At 39.7% G+C, this 27,152-nt stretch overlaps 1 protein-coding gene across 1 annotated transcript in view; it reads right to left on the reverse strand.

Moving 5' to 3' along the window:
- The window catches only part of LOC137417416 (zinc finger protein 362-like), a 111,669-nt gene that overhangs the window by 23,646 nt on the left and 60,871 nt on the right, over window positions 1–27,152 (reverse strand). The window contains exons 3-4 of the mRNA XM_068103317.2: window positions 868–1,105; window positions 133–255 (exon numbers count right to left, since the gene is read on the reverse strand). Coding sequence (XP_067959418.1) covers window positions 133–255; window positions 868–1,105 — 361 coding nt within the window. The remainder of the gene's footprint in view (window positions 1–132; window positions 256–867; window positions 1,106–27,152) is intronic.

Genomic DNA, 27,152 nt, shown 5'->3' on the forward strand with positions numbered 1-27,152 from the left:
GCACACGCGGAAGGTGTTTCAATCTAAATTTTTACATTCTGTAAAAGTATGGACCCGAGACCCGAGCGAAGTATAGACCCGAGCAGATCAACGAAGATAATTCATCTGGAACCGAATGCCGTTGTAAATTACCAGGCATCATGGGAAGAGAGTTGGAGCTATCCAGCCGTATCGGGCTATTGGTGTGTAGTGACCGAGAAGTGCTGACTGAAGGCTGAGCTTCCATTCCACCAGGTGAAGGTGAACTCAAACCTGCTATACAGTCAGAAACACGAAAGAAGATGGGTATCAAAAATTACAAAGAATCAAAGCTATCTCATTGCAACATCACAATTACCAAAAGAACTCTGCCTTGGACACAGTATCTCATTTTCGTAATCACTCCATTTTGCTCCACAGGATGGCCACTCAAGACAGTCCGAGCTAAGGCATAATGGACAAGACTTCGCTCAATAAGTGATCGCAGAGTGTTTGGATCTCCAATCTCTTGACCAGAGTGTTTCGAGTTTTATCATCACTTTTTCTGGCAATCAAGTTTCCAAATGGAATATCAGGTGCTGACATCACTCACAAAGTAATAGAATGGAATTTACAGAATGGAGAAATGTTACAATGCCAATATTGCCAATCTCCATCCTCAAACACGTGTATAAATTTCATGTGGCCTTGTGCGTGACTTGTGTCCCCAGGTCAGAGTTACAAATACAAGACACCCAGAAAAGAAATGCTTTACCCCATCCCTGCTGAAGTCTGGATGGAATGAAATTGCACACGTCACATGCTACTGTTTAGTTACAAACGCTGATTAAATTGTGTCAAATCCCACAGGAACAACAGCACAAGCTTCCCCTTGGTTCTGAGTCGTACGCGAGGTCAGTCGAGCAGGTGGTCTCGCATGCAGAGCTACATTTGGTTTCTCACTGCTGTGACTTTGGCCCTGGCCCTGGTTCTGGTTGCCCTGATGGTGGTGTCCCGACAGGCCCAGTGGAGGGGTCGGCGGTGAAAGCTGTGCAAAAGATGCCAGTGGCTGTCCCAAAGGCTGATGTCGAATCTTCTCAGCCATGAGCTGCTCTTTGATCTTGTTGATGAGGACAAGGTTATCAATCTAAGAGAAAGGAGGAAAAGGTAGAAAAAAAAGCAATAACCCAACAGCAGAAACAGGAAAAACAATTGAACCTATAACTGAACCTATTGAACCTATTGAACCTATTGAACCTATTGAACCTAAAACCTATAACTTCACTCCATGGTCAAATCAGAACAAGACTGCATATTTTGTGAATGTTGTGTATCGTTAATACATTATCGAACGTTAATACAAACAAAAAGAACCACCTGCAGAGGCCATGTTTCCCCGCAGAGCAGGGGTTGACTTTTTTGGGTTGGCCTCCCCTTTTTTGAAGCAATGTTTTATGGCCGGATGCTCTTCCTGCCGCCAACCCTGTTAGTCGCCTCTTGCGACACACAGGGAATTACCAGTGAACTGGTACTCAATTTGCCGACCTCAGAATGATGACAGGCTGAGTCAACCCCCCTGGCGTTATTTCAGCGATCGACCGGGATTCGAACCCAGGATCCTAGGATCCCAAGCCGGCACCTGAACCGCTAAGCCAACACCAGGCTTAAATGATCCAACACCAAGCAACGTTAATAAAATACACAATTTTAATTTTAAAAACGAAAACTTCACACAACTATAACAAAACATTATTGAATTGAGGAAAATGGTCTCATTTGGCTTGGACGAACATAATTTGAAATCCTCATTACAATGTACTTAGGGACACACTCACCATCTAGCCTGGGTTAGAATCCTGACCCAGCTATAAAATGTCATACTGGTGTCTTGCGGGGCATCAAAGTGCGTGCAGTCCCTTGGACGGACGTTAAACCAGGTGTCCCGTCTGCCAGTATTACTTGGTGGATGCTAAAAATCCCACGGTGTTCTTCGCAAAGAGTAGACGAGCTATCGCCGGAACCAAGAACAAGTTACAAATCCCTGCTCTAATATACAGGAGGCACTGCATCAGTGTCACAGCTGCACTCGACGCAATGATACAACCAGCAGTCACAGGCTGAATACAAAACTAGAGAGTTCATAGAACACAATACCTCACGCAGTGTTGATTCAAATTTACTGTAATTTTAATGAAACGTTAATTTTAACGATCGTTTAAGAAAAAATCTTTAAGTTTAGTGCTAAATTGAAGTAGTCCAGAAGCAGTCCCGAACATCACCCTTATACAGCACCCCGCTGAACCTTTATTTAAATTGAAGACTGCATAACTCGGGGTGTTTGGAAGTATTATGACAGTCGATTTGTGTTCTCGACTCTTCAAGTGTGTAACTAAATTCTGGTTTTACCACCATTTTCCGCAGTGTCTATTACATCACCCTATTTAGCACGTTACGCTAGTTCTTCTTCGCCTTTGTGTCCTTTATGACGTCCTTAAAAACGGCGAGTTTCCTGTTTGGAACGATTTTCAATTTTGTTTGATTGCCAGACAGGCACGCAGAGTAAAAAAATTATTAGTATTATCGCACACGTGCCAAAAGGAAGCGGTTCAGTTTGGCATTTGTTATAAGAAATAAGCAAAGCCTAGAAACTAATGAAACTCATTAGAATTACCCTTTATAACCCATTAGAATTATCCTTTGGGATCCTCTAGAATTACCCTTTAGAACTATTTCGAACTATTTAGAACTCCATAGAATTATCCTTTCAAATCCTCTAGAATTACCCTTTAGAACCTTTTAGAACTATTTAGAATTACCCTTTAGGATTACCCTTTAGGATTACCGTTTAGAATTACCCTTTAGGATTACCGTTTAGAATTACCCTTAAGAATTACCCTTTTGAATTACCCTTTAGAATTACCCTTTAGAATTACCCTTTAGAATTACCCTTTAGAACCCTCTAGAATTACCATTTAGAACCCTCTAGAATGATCTTTAGAACCTTTTAGAACTATTTAGAATTACCCTTTAGATTTACTCTTTCGGATTACCATTTAGAATTACCCTTTAGAACCCTCTAGAATTACCATTTAGAAACCTCTAGAATTACCCTTTGAAATTACGCTTTAGAACCCTTCAGAACAATCTCGAATTACTCTTTGTAACCCTCTGGAATTACCCTCTGGAATTACCATCTGGAATTACCGTTTAGAACGCTCTAGAATTACCCTTTAGAATAACCCTTTAGAACCCTCTAGAATTACAATTTAGAACCCTTTAGAATTGCCATTTAGAAACCTCTAGAATAACCATTTAGAAACCTCGAGAATTACCCTTTGGAATTACGCTTTAAAACGATTTAGAACGATCTCGAATTACTCTTTGTAACCCTCTGGAATTACCCTCTGGAATGACCCTTTAGAACGCTTTAGAATTACCCTTTAGAATAACCCTTTAGAATTACCCTTTAGAATTACCCTTTAGAATTACCCTCTGGAATTACCCTTTAGAATTACCCTTTAGAATTACCCTCTAGAATTACCATTTAGAATTACCCTTTAGAATAACCCTTTAGAAAAACCCTTTAGAATTACCCTTTAGAATTACCCTTTGGAATTACCCTCTGGAATTACCCTTTAGAATTACCCTTTAGAATTACCCTTAAGAATTACCCTCTGGAATTACCCTTTAGAACCCTCTAGAATTACCCTTTAGAATTGCCCTTTGGAATTACTCTTTAGAACCCTCTAGAATTACCCTTTAGAATTACCCTTTAGAATAACCCTTTAGAATAACCCATGAGAATAACCCTTTAGAATTACCCTTTAGAATTACCCTTTAGAATTACCCTTTAGAATAACCCTTTATAATTACCCTCTGGAATTACCCGTTAGAACCCTCTAGAACAGCGGTTCTTAACCTGTGGGGCGCGCCCCCCAAGGGGGGCATGAGCAATTTTCAGAGGGGGCGTGGGACGGCAGTATAAACGTCTAAATAACCCCAAACGGAAATTATAATCCCCCTACTGAAAAAAATTAATTAACCGAAAAGATAGTGCCTTATATAATTCCTAGTTTGTTTCAGTCTCAACTAACACTTCTTTTTTTCTTCCGACAGATTATTAACTGGAATCGAAGTCAATAGCCAGGGCCCAGGGCCCAGCCCTGGCTGGCTTCAATATCAACGAACAAACCCCTCAGAATGCACCACAGAGCACCTAGAATTCAAAAATTTCCTGGGGGGAACCCCCCGCGAGGGAATCCCCAGACCCCCCCCCCCCCCCGCGACAGGGGAAACCCCTCTCGCGCTCTCCCCAACGAGCGGCTTCGTCAGATGTAGGTGGAGGGGGGCGTGGAGACGAGCAACAATTGCTAAAGGGGGCGCGACACTAGAAAGGTTGAGAACCCCTGCTCTAGAATTACCATTTAGAACCCTTTAGAATTGCCATTTAGAAACCTCTAGAATTACCATTTGGAAACCTGTAGAATTACCCTTTGGAATTACCCTTTAGAATTACCCTCTGGAATTACCCTCTGGAATTACCCTTTAGAACGCTTTAGAATTACCCTTTAGAATAACCCTTTGGAATTACCCTTTAGAATTACCCTCTGGAATTACCCTTTAGAATTACCCTTTAGAATTACCCTCTGGAATTACCCTTTAGAACCCTCTAGAATTACCATTTAGAACCCTTTAGAATTGCCATTTAGAAACCTCTAGAATTACCATTTGGAAATCTGTAGAATTACCCTTTGGAAACCTCGAGAATTACCCTTTGGAATTATGCTTTAGAATGATCTCGAATTACTCTTTGTAACCCTCTGAAATTACCCTTTAGAATTACCCTCTGGAATTACCCTTTAGAATTACCCTTAGAATTACCCTTTAGAATTACCCTTTAGAATTACCCTCTGGAATGACCCTTTAGAACCCTCGAGAATTACCCTTTATAATTACCCTTTAGAATTACCCTTTAGAATTATCCTCTGGAATTACCCTTTAGAATTAGAATTAGAGCCTGGTGTTGGCTTCGCGGCTAGGGTGCCAGCTTCGGATCCTGGGTTCGAATCCCGGTCGATCGCTGAATTAACGCCAGGGGGGTTGACTCAGCCTGTCATCCTTCCGAGGTCGGCTAATTGAGTACCAGTTCACTGGTAATTCCCTATTTGTCGTCAAAGGCGACAAACAGGGTTGGCGGCAGGAAGGGCATCCGGCCGTAAAACATTGCTAAAAAAGGGGACCAACAACAACAACCACGGTGCCCGAAAAAGGCCAACCCCCTCTTTGTGGGGAAAAATGGCCTCTAAAGGTTGTTTTTTTTTTGTTTTTTTTTACCCTTTAGAATTACCCTTAAAATTACCCTTTAGAATTACCCTTTAGAATTACCCTCTGGAATTACCCTTTAGAACGATTTAGAATTACCCTTTAGAATAACCCTTTAGAATTACCCTCTGGAATTACCCTTCAGAACGATTTAGAATTACCCTTTAGAATAACCCTTTAGAATTACCCTTTCGAGTTACCCTTTAGAATTAACCTTTAGAATTACCCTCTGGAATTACCCTTTAGAATTACACTTTACAATTACCCTCTGGAATTACCCTCTGCAATTACCCTTCAGAACCCTCTATAATTACCCTTTAGAATTACCCTTTAGAATTACCCTCTGGAATTACCCTTTAGAACCCTCGAGAATTCCCCTTTAGAATTACCCTTTGGAATAACCCTTTAGAATGACCCTCTGGAATTACCCTCTGGAATTACCCTTCAGAATTACCCTTTAAAATTACCCTTTGGAATTACCCTCTGGAATTACCCTTTAGAACCCTCTAGAATTACCCTTTAGAATTACCCTCTGGAATTACACTTTAGAACCCTCTAGAATTACCCTTTAGAATTACCCTTTAGAATAACCCTTTAGAATAACCCTTTAGAATTACCCTTTAGAATTACCCTTTAGAATTACCCTTTAGAATTACCCTTTAGAATAACCCTTCAGAATTACCCTCTGGAATTACCCTTTAGAACCCTCTAGAATTACCATTTAGAACCCTTTAGAATTGCCATTTAGAAATCTCTAGAATTACCATTTGGAAACCTGTAGAATTACCCTTTGGAATTACCCTTTAGAATTACCCTCTGGAATTACCCTCTGGAAATACCCTCTGGAATTACCCTCTGGAATTACCCTCTGGAATTACCCTTCAGAACCCTCTAGAATTACTCTTTAGAATTACCCTCTGGAATTACCCTTTAGAATTACCCTTTAGAATTACCGTCTGGAATTACCCTTTAGAACCCTCGAGAATTACCCTTTAGAATTACCCTTTAGAATAACCCTTTAGAATAACCCTTTAGAATTACCCTCTGGAATTACCCTTCAGAATTACCCTTTAGAATCCCATTTAAAATTACCCTTTAGAATTACCCTCTGGAATTACCCTTTAGAACCCTCTAGAATTACCCTTTAGAATTACCCTTTAGAATAACCCTTTAGAATAACCCTTTAGAATTACCCTTTAGAATTACCCTTTAGAATAACCCTTCAGAATTACCCTCTGGAATTACCCTTTAGAACCCTCTAGAATTACCATTTCGAACCCTTTAGAATTGCCATTTAGAAACCTCTAGAATTACCATTTGGAAACCTGAAGAATTACCCTTTGGAATTACGCTTTAGAACGCTTTAGAACGATCTCGAATTACTCTTTGTAACCCTCTGGTATTACCCTTTAGAACGCTTTAGAATTACCCTTTAGAATAACCCTTTAGAATTACCCTTTAGAATTACCCTTTAGAATTACCTTTAGAATTACGCTTTAGAATTACGCTTTAGAATTACTCTTTAGAATTACCCTTTAGAATTACCCTTTAGAATTACACTCTGGAATTACCCTTTAGAATTCCCCTTAGAATTATCCTTTAGAATTACCCTTTAGAATTACCCTTTAGAATTACCCTCTGGAATTACCCTTTAGAACGCTTTAGAATTACCCTTTAGAATTACCCTTAGAATTACCCTTTAGAATTACCCGTTAGAATTACCCTCTGGAATTACCCTTTAGAACCCTCTAGAATTACCCTTTATAATTACCCTTTAGAATTACCCTTTAGAATTACCCTTTAGAATTATCCTCTGGAGTTACCCTTTAGAATTGGAATTAGAATTAGAGCCTGGTGTTGGCTTCGCGGCTAGGGTGCCAGCTTCGGATCCTGGGTTCGAATCCCGGTCGATCGCTGAATTAACGCCAGGGCGGTTGACTCAGCCTGTCATCCTTCCGAGGTCGGCTAATTGAGTACCAGTTCACTGGTAATTCCCTGTTCGTCGTAAAAGGCGACAAACAGGGTTGGCGGCAGGAAGGGCATCCGGCCGTAAAACATTGCTTCAAAAAGGGAACCAACAACAACAACCACGGTGCCCGAAAAAGGCCAACCCCCGCTTTGCAGGGAAAAATGGCCTCTAAAGGTTTTTTTGTTTTTTTTACCCTTTAGAATTACCCTTAAAATTACCCTTAAAATTACCCTTTAGAATTACCCTTTAGAATTACCCTCTGGAATTACCCTTTAGAACGATTTAGAATTACCCTTTAGAATAACCCTTTAGAATTACCCTTTAGAATTACCCTTTAGAATTACCCTCTGGAATTACCCTTTAGAATTACCCTCTGGAATTACCCTTTAGAACCCTCGAGAATTACCCTTTAGAATTACCCTTTAAAATAACCCTTCAGAATAACCCTTTAGAATTACCCTCTGGAATTACCCTTTAGAACCCTCTAGAATTACCCTTTAGAATTACCCTCTGGAATTACCCTTTAGAATTACCCTTTAGAATTACCCTCTGGAATTACCCTTTAGAACCCTCGAGAATTACCCTTTAGAATTACCCTTTAAAATAACCCTTCAGAATAACCCTTTAGAATTACCCTCTGGAATTACCCTTCAGAATTACCCTTTAGAATTACCCTTTAAAATTACCCTTTAGAATTACCCTCTGGAATTACCCTTTAGAACCCTCTAGAATTACCCTTTATAATTAACCTCTGGAACCCTCTAGAATTACCCTTTAGAATTACCCTTTAGAATAACCCTTTAGAATAACCCTTTAGAATAACCCTTTAGAATTACCCTTTAGAATTACCCTTTAGAATTACCCTTTAGAATTACCCTCTGGAATTACCCTTTAGAACCCTCTAGAATTACCCTTTAGAATTACCCTCTGGAATGCTCTAGAATTATCTTTTAGAATTACCCTTTAGAATAACCCTTTAGAATAACCCTTGAGAATAACCCTTGAGAATAACCCTTTAGAATTACCCTTTAGAATTACCCTTTAGAATTACCCTTTAGAATTACCCTTTAGAATAACCCTTTGTAATTACCCTCTGGAATTACCCGTTAGAACCCTCTAGAACAGCGGTTCTTAACCTGTGGGGCGCGCCCCCCAAGGGGGGCGTGAGCAATTTTCAGAGGGGGCACGGGACGGCAGTATAAACGTCTAAATAACCCCAAACGGAAATTATAATCCCCCTACTGAAAAAAATTAATTCACCGAAAAGATAGTGCCTTATATAATTCCTAGTTTGTTTCAGTCTCAACTAACACTTCTTTTTTTCTTCCGACAGATTATTAACTGGAATCGAAGTCAATAGCCAGGGCCCAGGGCCCAGCCCTGGCTGGCTTCAATATCAACGAACAAACCCCTCAGAATGCACCACAGAGCACCTAGAATTCAAAAATTTCCTGGGGGGGACCCCCCGTGAGGGAATCCCCAGACCCCCCCCCCCCCCCTGCGACAGGGGAAACCCCTCTCGCGCTCTCCCCAACGAGCGGCTTCGTCAGATGTAGGTGGAGGGGGGCGTGGAGACGAGCAACAATTGCTAAAGGGGGCGCGACACTAGAAAGGTTGAGAACCCCTGCTCTAGAATTACCATTTAGAACCCTTTAGAATTGCCACTTAGAAACCTCTAGAATTACCATTTGGAAACCTGTAGAATTACCCTTTGGAATTACCCTTTGGAATTACCCTTTAGAATTACCCTCTGGAATTACCCTCTGGAATTACCCTTTAGAACGCTTTAGAATTACCCTTTAGAATAACCCTTTGGAATTACCCTTTAGAATTACCCTCTGGAATTACCCTTTAGAATTACCCTTTAGAATTACCCTCTGGAATTACCCTTTAGAACCCTCTAGAATTACCATTTAGAACCCTTTAGAATTGCCATTTAGAAACCTCTAGAATTACCATTTGGAAATCTGTAGAATTACCCTTTGGAAACCTCGAGAATTACCCTTTGGAATTACGCTTTAGAATGATCTCGAATTACTCTTTGTAACCCTCTGAAATTACCCTTTAGAATTACCCTCTGGAATTACCCTTTAGAATTACCCTTAGAATTACCCTTTAGAATTACCCTTTAGAATTACCCTCTGGAATGACCCTTTAGAACCCTCGAGAATTACCCTTTATAATTACCCTTTAGAATTACCCTTTAGAATTATCCTCTGGAATTACCCTTTAGAATTAGAATTAGAGCCTGGTGTTGGCTTCGCGGCTAGGGTGCCAGCTTCGGATCCTGGGTTCGAATCCCGGTCGATCGCTGAATTAACGCCAGGGGGGTTGACTCAGCCTGTCATCCTTCCGAGGTCGGCTAATTGAGTACCAGTTCACTGGTAATTCCCTATTTGTCGTCAAAGGCGACAAACAGGGTTGGCGGCAGGAAGGGCATCCGGCCGTAAAACATTGCTAAAAAAGGGGACCAACAACAACAACCACGGTGCCCGAAAAAGGCCAACCCCCTCTTTGTGGGGAAAAATGGCCTCTAAAGGTTTTTTTTTTTTGTTTGTTTTTTTTACCCTTTAGAATTACCCTCTGGAATTACCCTTTAGAACGATTTAGAATTACCCTTTAGAATAACCCTTTAGAATTACCCTCTGGAATTACCCTTCAGAACGATTTAGAATTACCCTTTAGAATAACCCTTTAGAATTACCCTTTCGAGTTACCCTTTAGAATTACCCTTTAGAATTACCCTCTGGAATTACCCTTTAGAATTACACTTTACAATTACCCTCTGGAATTACCCTCTGCAATTACCCTCTGCAATTACCCTTCAGAACCCTCTAGAATTACCCTTTAGAATTACCCTTTAGAATTACCCTCTGGATTTACCCTTTAGAACCCTCGAGAATTACCCTTTAGAATTACCCTTTGGAATAACCCTTTAGAATTACCCTCTGGAATTACCCTCTGGAATTACCCTTCAGAATTACCCTTTAAAATTACCCTTTGGAATTACCCTCTGGAATTACCCTTTAGAACCCTCTAGAATTACCCTTTAGAATTACCCTTTAGAATAACCCTTTGGAATAACCCTTTAGAATTACCCTTTAGAATTACCCTTTAGAATAACCCTTCAGAATTACCCTCTGGAATTACCCTTTAGAACCCTCTAGAATTACCATTTAGAACCCTTTAGAATTGCCATTTAGAAATCTCTAGAATTACCATTTGGAAACCTGTAGAATTACCCTTTGGAATTACCCTTTAGAATTACCCTCTGGAATTACCCTCTGGAAATACCCTCTGGAATTACCCTCTGGAATTACCCTCTGGAATTACCCTCTGGAATTACCCTCTGGAATTACCCTTCAGAACCCTCTAGAATTACTCTTTAGAATTACCCTCTGGAATTACCCTTTAGAATTACCCTTTAGAATAACCCTTTAGAATAACCCTTTAGAATTACCCTCTGGAATTACCCTTCAGAATTACCCTTTAGAATCCCATTTAAAATTACCCTTTAGAATTACCCTCTGGAATTACCCTTTAGAACCCTCTAGAATTACCCTTTAGAATTACCCTTTAGAATAACCCTTTAGAATAACCCTTTAGAATTACCCTTTAGAATTACCCTTTAGAATAACCCTTTAGAATTACCCTCTGGAATTACCCTTTAGAACCCTCTAGAATTACCATTTCGAACCCTTTAGAATTGCCATTTAGAAACCTCTAGAATTACCATTTGGAAACCTGAAGAATTACCCTTTGGAATTACGCTTTAGAACGCTTTAGAACGATCTCGAATTACTCTTTGTAACCCTCTGGTATTACCCTTTAGAACGCTTTAGAATTACCCTTTAGAATAACCCTTTAGAATTACCCTTTAGAATTACCCTTTAGAATTACCTTTAGAATTACGCTTTAGAATTACGCTTTAGAATTACTCTTTAGAATTACCCTTTAGAATTACCCTTTAGAATTACACTCTGGAATTACCCTTTAGAATTCCCCTTAGAATTATCCTTTAGAATTACCCTTTAGAATTACCCTTTAGAATTACCCTCTGGAATTACCCTTTAGAACGCTTTAGAATTACCCTTTAGAATTACCCTTAGAATTACCCTTTAGAATTACCCTTTAGAATTACCCTCTGGAATTACCCTTTAGAACCCTCTAGAATTACCCTTTATAATTACCCTTTAGAATTACCCTTTAGAATTACCCTTTAGAATTATCCTCTGGAGTTACCCTTTAGAATTAGAATTAGAATTAGAGCCTGGTGTTGGCTTCGCGGCTAGGGTGCCAGCTTCGGATCCTGGGTTCGAATCCCGGTCGATCGCTGAATTAACGCCAGGGCGGTTGACTCAGCCTGTCATCCTTCCGAGGTCGGCTAATTGAGTACCAGTTCACTGGTAATTCCCTGTTCGTCGTAAAAGGCGACAAACAGGGTTGGCGGCAGGAAGGGCATCCGGCCGTAAAACATTGCTTCAAAAAGGGAACCAACAACAACAACCACGGTGCCCGAAAAAGGCCAACCCCCGCTTTGCAGGGAAAAATGGCCTCTAAAGGTTTTTTTGTTTTTTTTACCCTTTAGAATTACCCTTAAAATTACCCTTAAAATTACCCTTTAGAATTACCCTTTAGAATTACCCTCTGGAATTACCCTTTAGAACGATTTAGAATTACCCTTTAGAATAACCCTTTAGAATTACCCTTTAGAATTACCCTTTAGAATTACCCTCTGGAATTACCCTTTAGAACGATTTAGAATTACCCTTTAGAATAACCCTTTAGAATAACCCTTTAGAATTACCCTTTAGAATTACCCTTTAAAATTACCCTTTAGAATTACCCTCTGGAATTACCCTTTAGAACCCTCTAGAATTACCCTTTAGAATTACCCTCTGGAACGCTCTAGAATTATCCTTTAGAATTACCCTTTAGAATAACCCTTTAGAATAACCCTTTAGAATAACCCTTTAGAATTACCCTTTAGAATTACCCTTTAGAATTACCCTCTGGAATTACCCTTTAGAACCCTCTAGAATTACCATTTGGAACCCTTTAGAATTGCCATTTAGAAACCTCTAGAATTACCATTTGGAAACCTGTAGAATTACCCTTTGGAATTACGCTTTAGAATGCTTTAGAACGATCTCGAATTACTCTTTGTAACCCTCTGGTATTACCCTTTAGAACACTTTCGAATTACCCTTTTGAATAACCCTTTAGAATTACCCTTTAGAATTACCCTTTGGAATTACCCTTTAGAATTACCCTTTTGAATTACTCTTTAGAATTACCCTTTAGAATTACCCTTTCGAATTACGCTCTGGAATTACCCTTTAGAATTACCCTTAGAATTATCCTTTAGAATTACCCTTTAGAATTACCCTTTAGAATTACCCTCTGGAATTACCCTTTAGAACGCTTTAGAATTACCCTTTAGAATAACGCTTTAGAATTACCCTTTAGAATAACCCTTTAGAATTACCCTTTAGAATTACCCTTTATAATTACCCTCTGGAATTACCCTGTAGAATTACCCTTTAGAATTACCCTCTGGAATTACCCTTTGGAACCCTCTAGAATTACCCTTTAGAATTACCCTCTGGAATAACCCTTTAGAATTACCCTCCAGAATTACCCTTTAGAACCCTCTAGAATTACCCTTTAGAATTACCCTTTGGAATAACCCTTCAGAATAACCCTTTAGAATAACCCTTTAGAATTACCCTCTGGAATTACCCTTTAGAATTACCCTTTAGAATTACCCTCTGGAATTACCCTTTAGAATTACCCTCTGGAATTACCCTTTAGAACCCTCTACAATTACCCTTTAGAATTACCCTTTAGAATAACCCTTTAGAATAACCCTTTAGAATTACCCTTTGGAATTACCCTTTGGAATAACCCTTTCGAATTACCCTCTGGAATTACCCTTTAGAACCCTCTAGAATTACCAATTAGAAACCTGTAGAATTACCCTTTGGAAACCTCTAGAATTACCCTTTGGAATTACCCTTTAGAACGCTTTAGAATTACCCTTTAGAATAACCCTTTAGAATTACCCTTTAGAATTACCCTTTAGAATTACCCTTTAGAATTACCCTCTGGAATTACCCTTTAGAATTACCCTTTAGAATTACCCTTTAGAATTACCCTTTAGAATTACCCTTTAGAATTACCCTCTGGAATTACCCTTAGAATTACCCTCTGGAATCACCCTTTAGAACCCTCTGGAATTACCCTTTAGAACCCTCTGGAATTACCCTTTAGAATTACCCTTTAGAATTACCCTTTAGAATTACCCTTTAGAATTACCCTTTAGAATTACCCTTTGGAATTACCCTTTGGAATTACCCTCTGGAATTACCCTTTAGAACCCTCTGGAATTACCCTTTAGAATTACCCTTTAGAATTACCCTTTAGAATAACCCTTTAGAATAACCCTTTAGAATTACCCTTTGGAATTACCCTCTGGAATTACCCTTTAGAATAACCCTTTAGAATAACCCTTTAGAATTACCCTCTGGAATTACCCTTTAGAACCCTCTAGAATTACCATTTCGAACCCTTTAGAATTGCCATTTAGAAACCTCTAGAATTACCATTTGGAAACCTGAAGAATTACCCTTTGGAATTACGCTTTAGAACGCTTTAGAACGATCTCGAATTACTCTTTGTAACCCTCTGGTATTACCCTTTAGAACGCTTTAGAATTACCCTTTAGAATAACCCTTTAGAATTACCCTTTAGAATTACCCTTTAGAATTACCTTTAGAATTACGCTTTAGAATTACGCTTTAGAATTACTCTTTAGAATTACCCTTTAGAATTACCCTTTAGAATTACACTCTGGAATTACCCTTTAGAATTCCCCTTAGAATTATCCTTTAGAATTACCCTTTAGAATTACCCTTTAGAATTACCCTCTGGAATTACCCTTTAGAACGCTTTAGAATTACCCTTTAGAATTACCCTTAGAATTACCCTTTAGAATTACCCTTTAGAATTACCCTCTGGAATTACCCTTTAGAAACCTCTAGAATTACCCTTTATAATTACCCTTTATAATTACCCTTTAGAATTACCCTTTAGAATTATCCTCTGGAGTTACCCTTTAGAATTAGAATTAGAATTAGAGCCTGGTGTTGGCTTCGCGGCTCGGGTGCCAGCTTCGGATCCTGGGTTCGAATCCCGGTCGATCGCTGAATTAACGCCAGGGCGGTTGACTCAGCCTGTCATCCTTCCGAGGTCGGCTAATTGAGTACCAGTTCACTGGTAATTCCCTGTTCGTCGTAAAAGGCGACAAACAGGGTTGGCGGCAGGAAGGGCATCCGGCCGTAAAACATTGCTTCAAAAAGGGAACCAACAACAACAACCACGGTGCCCGAAAAAGGCCAACCCCCGCTTTGCAGGGAAAAATGGCCTCTAAAGGTTTTTTTGTTTTTTTTACCCTTTAGAATTACCCTTAAAATTACCCTTAAAATTACCCTTTCGAATTACCCTTTAGAATTACCCTCTGGAATTACCCTTTAGAACGATTTAGAATTACCCTTTAGAATAACCCTTTAGAATTACCCTTTAGAATTACCCTCTGGAATTACCCTTCAGAACCCTCTAGAATTACCCTTTAGAATTACCCTCTGGAATTACCCTTTAGAATTACCCTTTAGAATTACCCTCTGGAATTACCCTTTAGAACCCTCGAGAATTACCCTTTAGTATTACCCTTTAAAATAACCCTTCAGAATAACCCTTTAGAATTACCCTCTGGAATTACCCTTCAGAATTACCCTTTAGAATTACCCTTTAAAATTACCCTTTAGAATTACCCTCTGGAATTACCCTTTAGAACCCTCTAGAATTACCCTTTAGAATTAACCTCTGGAACCCTCTAGAATTACCCTTTAGAATTACCCTTTAGAATAACCCTTTAGAATAACCCTTTAGAATTACCCTTTAGAATTACCCTTTAAAATTACCCTTTAGAATTACCCTCTGGAATTACCCTTTAGAACCCTCTAGAATTACCCGTTAGAATTACCCTCTGGAACGCTCTAGAATTATCCTTTAGAATTACCCTTTAGAATAACCCTTTAGAATAACCCTTTAGAATAACCCTTTAGAATTACCCTTTAGAATTACCCTTTAGAATTACCCTTTAGAATTACCCTTTAGAATTACCCTTTAGAACCCTCTAGAATTACCATTTGGAACCCTTTAGAATTGCCATTTAGAAACCTCTAGAATTACCCTTTAGAACGCTTTAGAATTACCCTTTAGAATAACGCTTTAGAATTACCCTTTAGAATAACCCTTTAGAATTACCCTTTAGAATCACCCTTTATAATTACCCTCTGGAATTACCCTGTAGAATTACCCTTTAGAATTACCCTCTGGAATTACCCTTTAGAACCCTCTAGAATTACCCTTTAGAATTACCCTTTGGAATAACCCTTCAGAATAACCCTTTAGAATAACCCTTTAGAATTACCCTCTGGAATTACCCTTTAGAATTACCCTTTAGAATTACCCTCTGGAATTACCCTTTAGAATTACCCTTTAGAACCCTCTAGAATTACCCTTTAGAATTACCCTTTAGAATAACCCTTTAGAATAACCCTTTAGAATTACCCTTTGGAATTACCCTTTGGAATAACCCTTTCGAATTACCCTCTGGAATTACCCTTTAGAACCCTCTAGAATTACCAATTAGAAACCTGTAGAATTACCCTTTGGAAACCTCTAGAATTACCCTTTGGAATTACCCTTTAGAACGCTTTAGAATTACCCTTTAGAATAACCCTTTAGAATTACCCTTTAGAATTACCCTTTAGAATTACCCTTTAGAATTACCCTCTGGAATTACCCTTTAGAATTACCCTTTAGAATTACCCTTTAGAATTACCCTTTAGAATTACCCTCTGGAATTACCCTTAGAATTACCCTCTGGAATTACCCTTTAGAACCCTCTGGAATTACCCTTTAGAACCCTCTGGAATTACCCTTTAGAATTACCCTTTAGAATTACCCTTTAGAATTACCCTTTGGAATTACCCTCTGGAATTACCCTTTAGAACCCTCTGGAATTACCCTTTAGAATTACCCTTTAGAATTACCCTTTAGAATTACCCTTTAGAATTACCCTTTAGAATTACCCTTTAGAATTACCCTTAGAATTACCCTTTAGAATTACCCTTTAGAATTACCCTCTGGAATTACCCTTTAGAATTACCCTTAGAATTACCCTTTAGAATTACCCTCTGGAATTACCCTTTAGAACACTCTAGAATTACCCTTTAGAATTACCCCTTTAGAATTACCCCTTTAGAATTACCCCTTTAGAATTACCCTCTAGAATTACCCTTTAGAATTACCCTATAGAATTACCCTTTAGAATTACCCTTTAGAATTACCCTTTAGAATTACCCTTTAGAATTACCCTCTGGAATTACCCTTTAGAATTACCCCTTTAGAATTACCCTTTAGAATTACCCTTTAGAATTACCCTTTAGAATTACCCTTTAGAATTACCCTCTGGAATTACCCTTTAGAATTACCCTTAGAATTACCCTTTAGAATTACCCTCTGGAATTACCCTTTAGAACCCTCTGGAATTACCCTTTAGAATTACCCCTTTAGAATTACCCCTTTAGAATTACCCTCGAGAATTACCCTTTAGAACCCTCTAGAATTACCCTTTAGAATTACCCTTTAGAATTACCCTTTAGAATTACCCTTTAGAATTACCCCTTCAGAATTACCCTCTGGAATTACCCTTTAGAACGCTTTAGAATTACCCTTTAGAATTACCCTTTAGAACCCTCTAGAATTACCCTTTAGAATTACCCTTTAGAATAACCCTTTAGAATAACCCTTTAGAATTACCCTTTGGAATTACCCTTTGGAATAACCCTTTCGAATTACCCTCTGGAATTACCCTTTAGAACCCTCTAGAATTACCAATTAGAAACCTGTAGAATTACCCTTTGGAAACCTCTAGAATTACCCTTTGGAATTACCCTTTAGAACGCTTTAGAATTACCCTTTAGAATAACCCTTTAGAATTACCCTTTAGAATTACCCTTTAGAATTACCCTTTAGAATTACCCTCTGGAATTACCCTTTAGAATTACCCTTTAGAATTACCCTTTAGAATTACCCTTTAGAATTACCCTCTGGAATTACCCTTAGAATTACCCTCTGGAATTACCCTTTAGAACCCTCTGGAATTACCCTTTAGAACCCTCTGGAATTACCCTTTAGAATTACCCTTTAGAATTACCCTTTAGAATTACCCTTTGGAATTACCCTCTGGAATTACCCTTTAGAACCCTCTGGAATTACCCTTTAGAATTACCCTTTAGAATTACCCTTTAGAATTACCCTTTAGAATTACCCTTTAGAATTACCCTTTAGAATTACCCTTAGAATTACCCTTTAGAATTACCCTTTAGAATTACCCTCTGGAATTACCCTTTAGAATTACCCTTAGAATTACCCTTTAGAATTACCCTCTGGAATTACCCTTTAGAACACTCTCGAATTACCCTTTAGAATTACCCCTTTAGAATTACCCCTTTAGAATTACCCCTTTAGAATTACCCTCTAGAATTACCCTTTAGAATTACCCTATAGAATTACCCTTTAGAATTACCCTTTAGAATTACCCTTTAGAATTACCCTTTAGAATTACCCTCTGGAATTACCCTTTAGAATTACCCCTTTAGAATTACCCTTTAGAATTACCCTTTAGAATTACCCTTTAGAATTACCCTTTAGAATTACCCTCTGGAATTACCCTTTAGAATTACCCTTAGAATTACCCTTTAGAATTACCCTCTGGAATTACCCTTTAGAACCCTCTGGAATTACCCTTTAGAATTACCCCTTTAGAATTACCCCTTTAGAATTACCCTCGAGAATTACCCTTTAGAACCCTCTAGAATTACCCTTTAGAATTACCCTTTAGAATTACCCTTTAGAATTACCCTTTAGAATTACCCCTTCAGAATTACCCTCTGGAATTACCCTTTAGAACGCTTTAGAATTACCCTTTAGAATAACGCTTTAGAATTACCCTTAGAATTACCCTTTAGAATTACCCTTTAGAATTACCCTCTGGAATTACCCTTTAGAACCCTCTAGAATTACCCTTTAGAATTACCCTTTAGAATTACCCTTTAGAATTACCCTTTAGAATTACCCTTTAGAATTACCCTTTAGAATTACCCTTTAGAATTACCCTTTAGAATTATCCTCTGGAAATACCCTTTGGAATTAGAATTAGAATTAGAGCCTGGTGTTGGCTTCGCGGCTAGGGTGCCAGCTTCGGATCCTGGGTTCGAATCCCGGTCGATCGCTGAATTAATGCCAGGGCGGTTGACTCAGCCTGTCATCCTTCCGAGGTCGGCTAATTGAGTACCAGTTCACTGGTAATTCCCTGTTCGTCGTAAAAGGCGACAAACAGGGTTGGCGGGAGGAAGGGCATCCGGCCATAAAACATTGCTTCAAAAAGGGGACCAACAACAACAACCATGGTGCACGAAAAAGGCCAACCCCCGCTTTGCGGGGAAAAATGGCCTCGAAAGGTTTTTTTGTTTTTTTTACCCTTTAGAATTACCCTTAAAATTACCCTTTAGAATTACCCTTTAGAATTACCCTCTGGAATTACCCTTTAGAACGATTTAGAATTACCCTTTAGAATAACCCTTTAGAATTACCCTTTAGAATTACCCTCTGGAATTACCCTTTACAATTACCCTCTGGAATTAACCTCTGGAATTACCCTTCAGAACCCTCTAGAATTACCCTTTAGAATTACCCTCTGGAATTACCCTTTAGAACCCTCGAGAATTACCCTTTAAAATAACCCTTTAGAATAACCCTCTGGAATTACCCTTCAGAATTACCCTTTAGAATTACCCTTTAAAATTACCCTTTAGAATTACCCTCTGGAATTACCCTTTAGAACCCTCTAGAATTACCCTTTAGAATTACCCTCTGGAATTACCCTTTAGAACCCTCTAGAATTACCCTTTAGAATTACCCTTTAGAATAACCCTTCAGAATAACCCTTTAGAATAACCCTTTAGAATTACCCTTTAGAATTACCCTTTAGAATAACTCTTTAGAATTACCCTCTGGAATTACCCTTTAGAACCCTCTAGAATTACCATTTAGAACCCATTAGAATTGCCATTTAGAAACCTCTAGAATTACCATTTGGAAACCTGTAGAATTACCCTTTGGAATTACGCGTTAGAACGCTTTAGAACGATCTCGAATTACTCTTTGTAACCCTCTGGTATTACCCTTTAGAACACTTTCGAATTACCCTTTTGAATAACCCTTTAGAATTACCCTTTAGAATTACCCTTTGGAATTACCCTTTAGAATTACCCTTTAGAATTACTCTTTAGAATTACCCTTTAGAATTACCCTTTTGAATTACGCTCTGGAATTACCCTTTAGAATTACCCTTGGAATTATCGGTTAGAATTACCCTTTAGAATTACCCTTTAGAATTACCCTCTGGAATTACCCTTTAGAACGCTTTAGAATTACCCTTTAGAATAACGCTTTAGAATTACCCTTTAGAATAACCCTTTAGAATTACCCTTTAGAATTACCCTTTATAATTACCCTCTGGAATTACCCTGTAGAATTACCCTTTAGAATTACCCTCTGGAATTACCCTTTGGAACACTCTAGAATTACCCTTTAGAATTACCCTCTGGAATAACCCTTTAGAATTACCCTCCAGAATTACCCTTTAGAACCCTCTAGAATTACCCTTTAGAATTACCCTTTGGAATAACCCTTCAGAATAACCCTTTAGAATAACCCTTTAGAATTACCCTCTGGAATTACCCTTTAGAATTACCCTTTAGAATTACCCTCTGGAATTACCCTTTAGAATTACCCTCTGGAATTACCCTTTAGAACCCTCTAGAATTACCCTTTAGAATTACCCTTTAGAATAACCCTTTAGAATTACCCTTTGGAATTACCCTTTGGAATAACCCTTTCGAATTACCCTCTGGAATTACCCTTTAGAACCCTCTAGAATTACCAATTAGAAACCTGTAGAATTACCCTTTGGAAACCTCTGGAATTACCCTTTGGAATTACCCTTTAGAACGCTTTAGAATTACCATTTAGAATAACCCTTTAGAATTACCCTTTAGAATTACCCTTTAGAATTACCCTTTAGAATTACCCTTTAGAATTACCCTTTAGAATTACCCTTTAGAATTACCCTTTAGAATTACCCTTTAGAATTACCCTCTGGAATTACCCTTTAGAACCCTCTGGAATTACCCTTTAGAATTACCCTTTAGAATTACCCTTTAGAATTACCCTTTAGAATTACCCTTTAGAATTACCCTTTGGAATTACCCACTGGAATTACCCACTGGAATTACCCTTTAGAACCCTCTGGAATTACCCTTTAGAATTACCCTTTAGAATTACCCTTTAGAATTACCCTTTAGAATTACCCTTTAGAATTACCCTTTAGAATTACCCTTTAGAATTACCCTTTAGAATTACCCTCTGGAATTACCCTTTAGAATTACCCTTAGAATTACCCTTTAGAATTACCCTCTGGAATTACCCTTTAGAATCCTCTAGAATTACCCTTTAGAATTACCCCTTTAGAATTACCCCTTTAGAATTACCCTCAAGAATTACCCTTTAGAATTACCCCATAGAATTACCCTTTAGAATTACCCTTTAGAATTACCCTTTGGAATTACCCTCTGGAATTACCCTTTAGAATTACCCCTTTAGAATTACCCTTAGAATTACCCTTTAGAATTACCCTTTAGAATTACCCTTTAGAATTACCCTTAGAACTACCCTTTAGAATTACCCTCTGGAATTACCCTTTAGAACCCTCTAGAATTACCCTTTAGAATTACCCCTTTAGAATTACCCCTTTAGAATTACCCTCTAGAATTACCCTTTAGAATTACCCTATAGAATTACCCTTTAGAATTACCCTTTAGAATTACCCTTTAGAATTACCCTTTAGAATTACCCTTTAGAATTACCCTTTAGAATTACCCTCTAGAATTACCCTTTAGAATTACCCTATAGAATTACCCTTTAGAATTACCCTTTAGAATTACCCTTTAGAATTACCCTTTAGAATTACCCTTTAGAATTACCCTTTAGAATTACCCTTTGGAATTACCCTTAGAATTACCCTTAGAATTACCCTTTAGAATTACCCTTAGAATTACCCTTAGAATTACCCTTTAGAATTACCCTTTGGAATTACCCTCTGGAATTACCCTTTAGAACCCTCTAGAATTACCCTTTAGAATTACCCTTTAGAATTACCCTCTAGAATTACCCTTTAGAATTACCCTTTAGAATTACCCTGTAGAACTACCCTTTAGAATTACCCTGTAGAGCTACCCTTTAGAATTACCCTTTAGAATAACCCTTTAGAAACCTCTAGAATTGCCATTTAGAAACCTCTAGAATTACCATTTAGAAACCTCTAGAATTACCCTTTGGAATTACGCTTTAGAACGATCTCGAATTACTCTTTGTAACCCTCTGGAATTACCCTTTAGAATTACCCTTTAGAATTACCCTTTAGAATTACCCTTTAGAATTACCCTTTAGAATTGCACTTCAGAATTACCCATTAGAATTACCCTTTAGAATTACCCTTTAGAATTACCCTTTAGAATTACCCTTTAGAATTATCCTTTAGAATTATCCTTTAGAATTATCCTTTAGAATTATCCTTTGGAATTACCCTTTAGAATTACCCTTTAGAATTACCCTTTAGAATTACCCTTTAGAATTACCCTTTAGAATTACCCTTTAGAATTACCCTTTAGAATTATCCTTTAGAATTATCCTTTTGGAATTACCCTTTAGAATTACCCTTTAGAATTACCCTTTAGAATTACCCTTTAGAATTACCCTTTAGAATTACACTTTAGAATTACCCTTGAGAATTACCCTTTAGAATTACCCTTTAGAATTACCCTTTAGAATTACCCTTTAGAATTACCCTTTAGAATTAACAAGGTGGGTTAGAAAGGTTGTTCTCTTTTTGACAGATAGATGGACAGATGGAAGGAAGCCAAATAGGCAAATATTGAAGTGGCTTTACCGCCTTAAAAATGATCTCATTCTTTTCTGCGCATGTGCGGTCGGGGCCAAATTTTGAGCCAAGGTATGTCAAAACAAAAAACTTGTCTTCCTATTCATGGTCCAAGTTGTGTTCAAAATATAACATTCTATTTAAATGCAGGACAGATGGTTCTGTTTGGATATTGTTGGAATATGTTTAAACTGCAGCCGTGAGACGCCGCCCCCCCCCCCCCCCCCCAGAATTTTCATGTTTTAAACGTTTCCCAGTGTGTACCCTGGTCAGAATAGCTACACCGTATCCCTGCGTGTCGTAAGAGACGACTAAGAGGGTTGGCGTCAGGAAGGGCATCCGGCCATAAAAACATTGCCTCAAAAAGAGAACCATGACAGTTACAACTACATATTGGCAGGGTGCAGCCCGAAGTGGAGATCGGTTTCTGAGGTTTGGGACATGGAATGTAGGGATAATGACAGGGAGATCAGGAGAAGTGGTGGAAGTATTGGTCAGAAGAAGAGTGGACATATGTTGTGTGCAAGAGACGAGATGGAAGGGAAGTGGTGTGAGAATGGTGAAGGGTAGGCAGGGACAGAAATACAAGTTTGTGTGGCAAGGGTGCCCGGAGGGCGTGAATGGTGTTGGTGTCCTGTTTTCTGAGGAGTTTGTAGACAGTGTGGTGAGTGTGACTAGAGTGAGTGATAGGTTGATGATGGTGAAAATGATGATTGGAAAGCTCTTGGTGAACGTCATCTCGGGATATGCTCCGCAGGTTGGTCGAAGCGATGAAGAGAAGGACAAGTTCTGGTGTGGGATAGAGAAGCTGATGGAAAACGTGAAAGATGAGGAAATTGTTGTGGTAGGAGGAGACCTAAATGGACATGTGGGAAGGAGTATGGATGGTTTTGACGGAGTTCATGGGGGTTACGGATACGGTGTGAGAAATGGAGAAGGTGCAAGGATTTTGGAGTTTGCTGATGGAGCTGATTTGTTGATTTGTAATACTCAGTTCCAGAAAGAGGATAATAAGCTTGTTACATACACGTCAGGTGGGTCGACGACAACCGTTGACTACCTGATGGTGCGTAGGCGAGATAGGGGGCACCTCCGGGACACAAAGGTGATCCCGGGGGAGGAGGCTGTTTCACAGCACCACTTGGTTGTCTGCGACATAAGGGTGAAAGGTGCGAGGAGAGCTCGGCGGGTGAAGTACCAACCAAGAATGAAGGTGTGGAGGTTGAAAGAGGTGACAGTAAGGGAGGCATTAAAAGAGAGGCTGAGTAGGGTAGAGGATGATGTGGTTGAGCCTGAAAGTGGTTGGATGTCAATGAAAGCTAGTCTGTTGGGAGCCGTTGGTGAGGTATGTGGATGGACAAAAGGACCACCGAGGCACTCGGAAACATGGTGGTGGGATGATGAAGTTGGAAAGAGGATTGACGAGAAGAGGAAGAAGTTCAAGGAGTGGCAGAAGGCGAAGGGTACGGGAGCAGAAACAGCAGAGCATGAAAGTTATAAGGCAGCCAGGAAGGCTGCAAAGAAAGAGGTAGCAAAGGTGCAGGAGGCATGTAGGAAAATGCTCGGAGAACGCTTGGATTCGGAAGAGGGTCAGAAAGCAGTATTCAGGATTGCAAAGCACATAGCGAAAGAGAGGTGTGACGTGATGGGGGTGAGTTGCTTGAAGGATGAAGTGGGACAAATCGTTGTCGACCAAGATGGAATTAAAGGAAGATGGAAAAGATATATGGAAATGCTGTTGAATACAGAGAATGAATGGGATGGCAACATAGAGAGTAACCCAGTTTTAGGACCGGCAGAGAAGATAACTGAGAAGGAAGTTGAGGAAGCGATAAAAGCAATGAAGAGCGGAAAAGCGGGAGGGCCGACGGGAGTTGTGGGAGATATGTTGAAGGCAGCAGGAAGTTGGGGTGTGAAGAGAATGACAGAGATCTGTAATCTGGTGGTGAAAGAAGGCCGCATTCCAGTGGATTGGGAACTGAGTACCCTCGTCCCTCTATACAAGGGGAAAGGTGACCCTCTGGAGTGTGGCTCGTACCGAGCGATAAAGTTATTGGAGCATGGAATGAAGGTATTGGAAAGGGTGTTGGAGAGGAGGATAAGGAAGAGGGTGAAGATCGACGAAATGCAGTTTGGATTTATGCCAGGAAGAGGAACGACAGATGCGCTTTTCATTGTGAGGCAGTTGCAGGAGAAGTACATGGAGAAGAGGAAGAAGTTGTTTTTTGGGTTTGTTGATCTGGAGGAAGCATTCGATAGGGTTCCACGCAAAGTATTGACATGGGCATTGAGGAAGTTAGGAGTGGAGGAATGGTTGATCAGAGTAGTGATGGCAATGTACAAAAGAGCGCGCACAGCTGTAAGGACAAAGGACGGGAACAGTGGTGAGTTTGAGGTGAAGGTGGGAGTGCATCAGGGGTCGGTACTAAGTCCACTACTATTTGTAGCTGTGATGGAGGTGCTGGCTCAGAACGTAAAGGAGGGTTTACCGTGGGAGTTGTTGTATGCAGATGATCTGGTGTTGATTGCGGAAAGTATGGATGGACTGAAGGAAAAGATGAACAAGTGGAAGGTATGTATGGAGACAAAAGGTCTGAAGGTGAATATCGGAAAGACGAAGGTGATGGCAAGTGGTAAAGCATGTGGTGAGGTGGAAAGAACTGGGAAGTGGCCGTGTGCTGTGTGCAGGAAGGGTGTCGGAGTGAACTCCATTCAATGTACAATGTGCGCTGAGTGGGTTCATCAAAAATGTAGTGGTCTGAGAGGGTCATTTACCAGTGTGGCAGCTACATTCAAATGTAAGGTGTGCACAGAGGGAGCTGCAGATGGAGGAAATGTTGAGTTGGATCTTGGAGACGGCGTGAAGCTGGAAGGTGTGAAAACATTTTGCTACCTCGGAGACATGCTGAATGGAGAAGGTGGATCAGACTCGGCAACGGTTGCTCGAGTGAGATGTGCATGGAAGAAGTTTCGGGAACTGAGTGGCGTGCTGATGAGGAGGAGAGTGTCGCTGAAGCTGAAGGGAAAGGTGTATGCTGCATGTGTGAGAAGTGTTATGATTTATGGGAGCGAGACATGGGTAATGAACGTAGAGCAGCAACGAAGGCTGGAAAGGGTGGAAATGCGAATGGTTCGATGGATGTGCAGAGTATCGTTGAGAGAGAGGAAGACAAATGATAAATTGCGAAAGATGATGGGAATATTGCCTGTGATTGATGCTATGAAGAGGAACAGGCTGAGATGGTTTGGTCATGTGTTGAGGAAGGATGAAAGTGACTGGTTGAGAAGAGTGATGGAAATTGATGTAGAAGGAAGTAGAGGACGGGGAAGACCGAGAAAGACTTGGCTAAAGATGGTGGAAGAAGAAATGCGGGCAAGGGGGTTAACAAGGAGAGATGCAGAAAATAGGGCAAAATGGAGAAGATTGTCATGGGGACCGCAAGGCTAACCCCCGCTCTAGCAGGGAAAATGGCCTTAGAATGCATGTTGTGTTGTTGTATTTCAATGCAGGAGCTGCTAATGGCTCAGCTCCTTTACTTTCACCAAAGTGGACCAACAACGGCCAAGCTTGACATGGCCCCACAGCCACCTTTGCACAATCGTTCTTCTCGCCCTCTCCTCGGCACAAACGGATTGCTTCTCACTCGAGGATGAATCCCACAGGAAACTCTCCCAGCCTCCAAGATGGGTACGTCAAACCGCCGAGAATAGATTAAAGGCTCCATGCCCACCACACCATCTCATGCACTTGTCGCCTCGTACACATAGAGTTTCTGCCGCACTATACACCACCGGTAGGAAGTTCGACCCTGAGCGAGCTCCAGATGTCACAAACCCAAAGGTTCTCCACTCGATCAATTCCGAAACCGGCAGACGGATGAACTCCAAATTTGAATTTTTTTCAAAGACAAATCAAAAGCATTAATGGCAGAACTCCGACGTGCCAATGGACACAACAAAGCAACTATTGACTGGCTGTTCTTCTCCACCTCTCCACCCTGATTTCCCATTTATATATTCTCCGAGCAAATTCACGAAAGGCCCCTACCTCCACGAACACCCCCCCCCCCTTCCCATGCCCCTCCCCAAAGCCCTCGCCCTCTCTCAGATCTCTCCATGTCTCTCGGTCCCTGCTCTCAAATGTTGTGTTTGTGTCCTTCCCCCTCTCTCCCCATCTTGTCTACCGCTCCCGATGTTATATGTTTTACGTGTCGGTTTGTCTTTCTGTGTGATTAATGTTCGCTCTTTCACGAGCCTCGATCTTGTATACAAAAAAAAACAAAAAAAAAACTGCTCATACAGACGATTCTACACACAGAACAAACCAAAAACCTCTCGCACCCTCACAACCTTTCTCGACAAGTTAAAGTCAAACTACAAAATGATAACTTGCCCCATTGTGACTTTTCTAACTTTCAGAATAAACATTCCACCTCAACTTTTTGTTCGTTATCAAAATATTTAGCGCACGAGGGTTAACACCACACTGCACTAATACACTCATCTAACAGACACAAACAATTTGTGGCACTCACAAAGGTTACTGTACATACATAGTTGAATAAAATGTTTATTTTTTTAAAGAAATAAAACCATGAATGATGAAGATCGGTTGAGGTGGGAGTACAAGTATTAGACGTCACCAATGTTTTGGAATTTTTTGAGTTTTTGAGTTTTGGAGTTTTTTATGAACCATAGATGCGCAGAACTTTTCACCCAAAACTTCCAGTGAGCAAAATTTTTAAGTTTGTTGTCTTTGTGAAAAAGAACCTT

The sequence above is a fragment of the Myxine glutinosa genome, chromosome 6 (assembly GCF_964187855.1).
Source record: "Myxine glutinosa chromosome 6, kmMyxGlut1.1, whole genome shotgun sequence".
NCBI classification, from domain to species: Eukaryota; Metazoa; Chordata; class Myxini; order Myxiniformes; family Myxinidae; genus Myxine; species Myxine glutinosa.